The sequence below is a fragment of the Penaeus vannamei genome, chromosome 38 (assembly GCF_042767895.1).
Source record: "Penaeus vannamei isolate JL-2024 chromosome 38, ASM4276789v1, whole genome shotgun sequence".
In the NCBI taxonomy this organism is placed as follows: Eukaryota; Metazoa; Arthropoda; class Malacostraca; order Decapoda; family Penaeidae; genus Penaeus; species Penaeus vannamei.
This window is the reverse complement of record NC_091586.1, coordinates 4,077,555-4,085,054: the sequence shown is the minus strand read 5'-3', so window position 1 is coordinate 4,085,054 and position 7,500 is coordinate 4,077,555. Positions and strand designations below refer to the sequence as shown.

The window sequence follows — 7,500 nt, the reverse complement described above, 5'->3', positions numbered from 1 at the left end:
CCATATTTTATTGTCTGCATTTCTACCGTCACTGATTCTTCATTTGACTTAGCTATTTAATGAAAGTTGTCTAGAATATTTCTAGATATGACATCAGAGATTTGATTTATAAAAGAAAAGATCTGTATTTCCTTTTTATTCTAAAGTGTCCTTTTCAATCCTGCAGCAACTTCGGAAATTGATTCTGGAGATGATTCACAGACTGCCCAGCAATGAGCAGTTAAAGACATATCTGCGGCCCATACTCACTCTCATGTTTCGGCTCTTAGAGACTGACAACGAGGAAAATGTCATGGTCTGTCTGCGCATTATCATTGAACTCCACAAGACTTTCAGACCACAGTTTAGTCCAGAGGTGAGTAGTGATATGATTATAAATAAGGCAAATTTAATTGGGAAGTAGAAGTACTGGATATACTGCATACAATGGGAAGTAGAAGCACTGGACATACTGCTACTAAGAGGGAATGTGTGCTGTGTTGGTAGTGATGCATTTTTCAAATGTACTTCAGGTGTGCACCTTCTCAGTGAACTTAGCTAAACATTAATCCTTTCATATTTAAAGGCTTTTTTTGTGTGTGTACGGAAATGAGTATGTGAGATAGGTGCTTTTCTCTCTAGTTTATATATATGGAGATATTTTTTAATAGATCCAAAATTGAAACATTAAAATAAAATGGATTAATGGTATTTAAGATTATAAAATTTCCTTATTAACTTTCATTTGGTTGTACTTACAACAAGGTAAGAAAAATATTGTGATATGCTAGACACTGCAGTTCCAAAAAAAGTACCTTGGTATTACTTACACCACTAAGGTCTTACTGTGCAATTGAGCAAAAGGAAATCTTTGACTTCTGTGAACTTGATTGGAAGTTCCCTGACTGTATGTATTGCAAAATTAATTAATTTTTTTTCTTATATATGACTTAACTCTACTAAATGTGTATATGTAGTTACACTTACCCCTCTCCAAATTGATAGTCAACCTGTTGCACCAGGGCCATTACAGTAGGCCAAAGTACAGGCTTGCTATGCTTCTGCATCCATTTGTGAGGTCATAGATCATGTAGTATTAATCAGATAATTTCAGTCCTTGTTTGTCATGAATCTTTGTTCCTGATGGCTTTCATTACAAATGCTTGGAAAATTGGAGTTTTTAGATTTTTTGAAAGTCTGTACCTCTGTATGAGGATGCACAACATATGACTTTTCTACACTTCAGTGTGATCAGAATGATATTGAATCAGTACAGAGACAACCTTAACACCCAGGCTAACTCTGGTAAAATTTAAGTGTCAAGTGTGTGTTGACAACCATGTTTTTTATTAATCCCTTTGATCCGGATGACGTTACATTCCCGTCATGGAGAAATCTAGGTCAAGGGCCGGGTGACGTGAACATGCTGTCATCGGAACTTGCCATTACGAGTGCAGGCCAGGGTGACGGAAAAGACTCACCACGAGTCCGCAAACCTCTTTGAGTGTGATTAGACTCATTTGTTTTTTAGAAGGGGGCTTTAGCATTATTCCCATTGAAAAATGAATGTGGAATGTAAGGTGTGTAAGCAGTGACTGGAAGATGGAATGTAAGGTCAGATCTAGGGAAGATGCCATTTCCATTGTATTGCTGGCTGCTGTAACCAGTGGTGTAGGTTGTATTATGAAAAAAGGAAAATTATGTATGACACAAATAACCAAATGTTCCATATTTTTTTTCTTGCACTGAGTTATTTAGTGCATAAATGATATGGAGTCTGTGCAAGGAATATAAGCTGTTGTCATCTGGATAAAGCAGATCATAAGACAAATATTAATGTTGGAAAATGGGGGAAAAAAACTAAATTTACACAATATAACTTTGCAAAGGGGAGGCACAGAGTCTTGTCACCAGCCTATGCACTACTCGCCTGGGATATTGGCAACTTACGTAACCCACTGACTGTATTTTCTGTACTGTGAAATCTGTGATGCAACTGGATACAGTGGGTTAATGTTCAGATATACAAATGAAGATCTGTAAATTTGTATTAAAAATTTCAAGATAAAGCCAGGGTAGGTTTTGTTGATAGTTTAAACTATATTTATTTTTTTCTCTCTTTTATCATTAGATCCAACAGTTTCTTCAGTTTGTCAAAAATATGTACCAAGAACTGCCCAACCACATGAATAAGATCTTTGAACCGCGGCCCGTGATACGTGTAACTGATCTCTCAGAGGTTAATGTTGAAGCGCTTCTGCAAGAGACTTTCACCATTACACCCATTCACACAGAGAAAAAGCTGCAGGATGGCACATCCATAACTGTAAGTGCTGTGGAAGACTCCTCATAAGTATTTACTATCCATTATTTGTGTTTTTAAGGAGTTATTATTATTATTATTATTATTATTTTTGACATATTGTAGGTCTCTTTGAGAGTGTCATTATTATTTTGTATTTTTCATGTTGCCTTACAGTAGCATTATTCATTTAGGTCATGTATAAGTCTAGGATTTGAATGTAGAACTTAAATTAATTCTTCTACATAGTTTAGACTGAGAATACATGAAATATTTAATTTCATTATCTTGATAAATCTGAATGGCTTAAACTTAGTATTTTGTTCTTTCCAGTATAATGTAATTCCTCGTGCAGTGCTGTCCCTAAAGGTGCTGACAGAATTGCCCATTATTGTGGTGCTGATGTTTCAGCTGTACAAACAGCAGGTATACCAAGATGTAGCTGACTTCATCCCTCTCATCATGAACACTATTGTTCTCCAACCATTTGCACAACACAGGTAAATATGAGATAATTTACTATTTGAAGAACATATGCTATTGCTTTGTTGTGCTTTGTATGTGAAGCAGAGGAGAGAACATGGTTTGGCACTCTCAATCCCTCTGATAATGCAGATCCTGAACATATCAAAGGAAAAAGGGAAATAGAATGTTAATTATAATGCATAGAATTTTTATTTGGAAATAAAGATGACACTATATTTCTGTGTATACTAAAGATGCAGTATTCCCTTACCTGTGTTTGGGTATGTTTGATATATATACATTTTAATTATGTATCCCCATCTAATCTCATGCCATTTATAAACTTATTGAAATTCCTTCTGTTTTCAGGGAGCATGAATCCTTCAACAAAGAAGTGTTTGTTGACCTCATTGCAGCTCAGATTAAGACCCTGTCCTTCTTAGCATACATCCTTAAGATTTACCAAGATGTGGTTGCACAGCACTCAACAAAACTGGTCACAGGAATGCTCACACTCCTTTCTCTATGCCCCAATGAAGTGGCTCACCTGCGTAAGGAGCTGCTGATTGCCACAAAGCACATCTTGGCACTTGAACTCAGAAATAGTAAGTTTGTGAATGATATTTGTACTGCATATGGTGCTTGTGCTAGCAGGCCTGTAGACTAGTTAAGATTGAAAGTGCTGTTTGGGTTTAATGATTACTTATATTGTTGATATTACAAACCATCAGTAATGAGATGAAAAAGATTAGGAGCAGAGTCATAATGTTAGAATGTAATTATGAAAATAGATGTAAAGCAACAATTTTATATGTGCCATTTAGTAAAGATTTAGAAGAAAATGTTTTTGATTGAATAATATTTCTTAGATTACATTTCATAGTATCCTCTAATATATTATGATTGCCTTTCAGGATTTGTCCCTCATATTGATAAGCTGTTTGATGAGAGCCTTTTGTTTGGAAGAGGCTGGACGGCGCATGAAACCCTTCGCCCATTAGCGTACTCAACATTGGCAGACCTGGTTCATCATGTCCGTCAGCAGTTGGACATGGGAGCCCTGACCCGTGCTGTCCATCTCTTCTCAAAGAATATACATGATGAGACTCTTCCCACAAGCATTCAAACAATGTCATGCAAACTGTTACTTAACTTGGTAGATTGCATTCGGTCTCGCAGTGAGGCTAATCCGAATGAACCAGGAGCAGGCAGGGACCTGTTGATCCGTATGCTTCATGTCTTTGTGAATAAGTTCAAGACTATTGCACAGCTCCAGTTGCCGTACCTGAAAAACAAACAACAGCTCAACAGTGCATCGAGCAGTTCTCCTGCAAATAACAATAGTGGAACATCCAGTAGTAGCACAGCAGCTCAGGAGGAGAGGAAGGAAGACATTAGATTAAGCATAACAGAAATGGACAACAAGGATAAGGAATCCCAGAGGATTGGTTTTCCACCCAACGTGACAGTGAACTACAGTGTGTCAGACTGTCGAGCATTGGTTAAGACCCTTGTTTGTGGAGTCAAGACAATCACATGGGGCTGTGCCTCTTGCAAGTCAGCAGTTGATCCTGGTCTCACCCTCAACAAGTCCTTTCATCCAAAGGAAACCCTTGTATTTATCCGTCTAGTCAAGTGGGCCATGCAGGCATTGGATATCTACACACTCAATGCACCAGGTAACCAGCAGCCTTCTGGTCAGCGAGGACAGGTGCCTCAGACTGTCAGGTCCAAAGAGGAAAAGGAAGTATTAGAACACTTTGCTGGAGTCTTTATTATGATGAATCCAGCCACCTTCAGAGAAATATTTTCCACAACCATTGATTATGTTGTTGAGCGGATATACCACAATACTGCATTGCAGATTGTAGCAAATTCTTTCCTTGCCAATTCTACAACTTCACCAATCTTTGCTACCATACTTGTAGAGTATCTCTTAGGTCACATGGAAGAAATGGGAACATCCATGGACAGATCTAATTTGTATCTGAAGTTATTCAAACTAGTCTTCGGGTCGGTATCACTGTTTGCAGCAGAGAATGAACAGATGTTGAAACCGCACCTCCATCAAATAGTCAACCGATCAATGGAGTTGGCCATGAGTGCCAAGGATCCCTACAACTACTTCCTGCTACTGCGAGCCCTCTTCAGGTCTATTGGAGGAGGTAGCCACGACCTCTTGTACCAGGAATTTCTTCCTCTGTTGCCCACACTCCTACAAGGACTCAACAGTCTGCAAAGTGGCCTACACAAGCAACATATGAAGGACCTATTTGTAGAGCTGTGTCTTACAGTACCAGTGAGATTATCCTCTCTGCTGCCGTACCTCCCAATGCTCATGGATCCTCTGGTGTCTGCTCTTAATGGCTCTCAGACTCTCATTTCACAAGGTCTCAGGACTCTTGAACTGTGTGTGGACAACCTTCAACCAGACTTTCTGTATGAGCATATTCAGCCTGTGAGGGCAGAGTTGATGCAGGCTCTCTGGAAGACACTCAGGAATCCCAATGACACCATTGCTCAAGTGGCCTTCCGTGTCCTTGGAAAGTTTGGCGGTGGGAACAGGAAGATGATGATTGAACCACAGAAGTTGGAATATAGTGAGCAGGAGACCCCAAGTACCTGTATCACTATCCACTTCTCAGAACACAAGTCCCCTATCATGCTGCCAGTAGAGAAGATAATTGAGACAGCTTTCACTGCCCTCAAGACCTCCACTACGGAGCCCTGGTACAGGCGGCAATGTTGGGAGGTGATCCGCTGCTTCCTGATTGGCTCCATGCAGTTTGATGAAGAAAAGCACATGGTCAACAAGTTGTTCACACACCCTAACTTCAGGGAGGAAGAGCTCTTAACAGTGCATGGACCATACTATAAGTGCCCTGATGAACAAGCTAGGCAAGTGCACCAGATGGCTGTAACTGCTATGTTTGTTGCAGCAGCCATTAAGGATCTTCGGCAGAGTGTATTGCCGACAATGGTGTCATTAGTAAGGCATTACACTATGGTTGCCATTGCACAACAGGCTGGACCTTTCAACATGATGGGTCGCTGGACCAAGGTACAGGGGATGGATCCTCTTGTTCTGATTGATGCTCTAGCTGTCATTATGGGACATGAAGAGAAGGAACTTTGTAAGCCAGGACATTTAGCACTTGTTCTCATTATGGAAGCTGCCACAAATATCCTCGGAACAAAGGAAAGAGCTTGTCAGTTGCCTCTGATGGAATATCTTGTGGAGAAAATGTGTGGACTTTGTTATGAACGTGCTTGGTATGCAAAGCTAGGTGGTTGCATTGCCATCAAGTTTTTATTTGAACGCATGGCACTCAAATGGGTTTTAGAACACCAGTTCCCATTTTTGCGTGCATTGCTTTTTGTTATGATGGACCTGACAGGTGAGGTCTCAAGTGGTGCAGTAGATATGGCCAAAAATAATCTGGAGAGGATGTTGCAGGTGTGTGGAGCTCCACTAGAAGGAGAAAACAGCACTGATGAAATGAGACAGATACAGAGCAAATCCCTTCATGATGTTACACATGAGTTGGTGCGCCAGGTCACATCTCCAAATACAACAGTGAGAGAACAAGCTATGCAGAGCCTTCATGTGCTAGCAAAACTTAGTGGCAGAGGAGTCACAGAAGTGATGCAGCCTCACAAAGATGTATTAGCAGACATGATTCCACCCAAGAAACATCCTCTACGACAACAACCAGCCAACGTTCAGATTGGTTTGATGGATGGCAACACATTCTGTACAACCCTGGAACCTCGCTTGTTTACCCTTGACCTCAGCCTACAAGAGCATAAATTCTTTTTCTCAGAATTACACATGCTGGTAGAGACAGAAGACTCCTACTTAGCAAAACTCTCATGTTACAAAAACATAGGAAATCTTGTGCCTTTAAGGAAGTCTGCCCTGAAGGCTCTTGCTGCCTGTCATTATATCCCTCAGATAAGAGAGAAAATTTTCCCAAATCTATATAAAGCTCTGAATAATTCATCACATCCTGAGCTCCAAGAGACTGCTTTTGAATGTTTAAAGAAATTCCAGAGTGGATGTCAGGTGGACATGGAGATGGTCCATTCAGCTATGCGTCCCTTGCTTGGGCAGCTGTTTCACCATAGAAGTGTTACTCTGCCTGTCATTCATAGACTGTCTTATTTGACCCAACTCTTCCCATACACCTTTAATGAAAAACTATGTGAGCAACTCACGCAGCACTTGAAAAACCTTATAGAAATGGCTATTATGAGCAGAAAGCAAAATACATCGGTGACAAAACAGGACAATAATGACCTCAAGCTCTGTGCCAATATTGTTGGTATTTTCCATCAGATTCCAGCAGCGTCAGCAAGATTTGTAGAAGCTTTGTGTAAGCTCGTGTTGCAGACTGAAAGAGCTCTTTTGATTGAGGCTGGTAGCCCCTTCAGAGACCCACTAATGAAGTTCTTGTTACGTTACCCTGCTGAAACTGTTGAATTATTCCTCTCGGAGCCCCATGCCCGGGACCAACAGTGGGGAAGATACCTAGAGTTCCTAGTACGGCACAAAGAGAGCAGTCCATTCCGCCAACACTTGCAGACATGTACAGACAAGCTTTTGACCGTGCTCCTTGCAACCCCAACAGCTGTACAAATTGCAGGACTTCAGCAACAGCACTACCAGCAACAGCCTCTCACCATTGCAGACCAGGCACAACTTCAGTACTTGGCCATTCGCATCATTTTACTTCTGTCTCGACAGGATGACC

The 7,500-nt window shown here is 40.6% G+C and overlaps 1 protein-coding gene across 5 annotated transcripts in view; it reads left to right on the top strand.

The window, feature by feature from the left end:
• Positions 1–7,500, top strand: part of Nipped-A (Transcription-associated protein Nipped-A) — a 37,639-nt gene that overhangs the window by 1,969 nt on the left and 28,170 nt on the right. For all 5 annotated transcript variants that reach the window (XM_027361930.2, XM_027361928.2, XM_027361927.2 and 2 more), the window contains exons 4-8: positions 167–355; positions 2,111–2,305; positions 2,615–2,781; positions 3,116–3,351; positions 3,661–7,500. The exon at positions 3,661–7,500 is cut by the window's right edge and continues 861 nt beyond it. In XM_027361930.2, coding sequence (XP_027217731.2) covers positions 167–355; positions 2,111–2,305; positions 2,615–2,781; positions 3,116–3,351; positions 3,661–7,500 — 4,627 coding nt within the window. The remainder of the gene's footprint in view (positions 1–166; positions 356–2,110; positions 2,306–2,614; positions 2,782–3,115; positions 3,352–3,660) is intronic.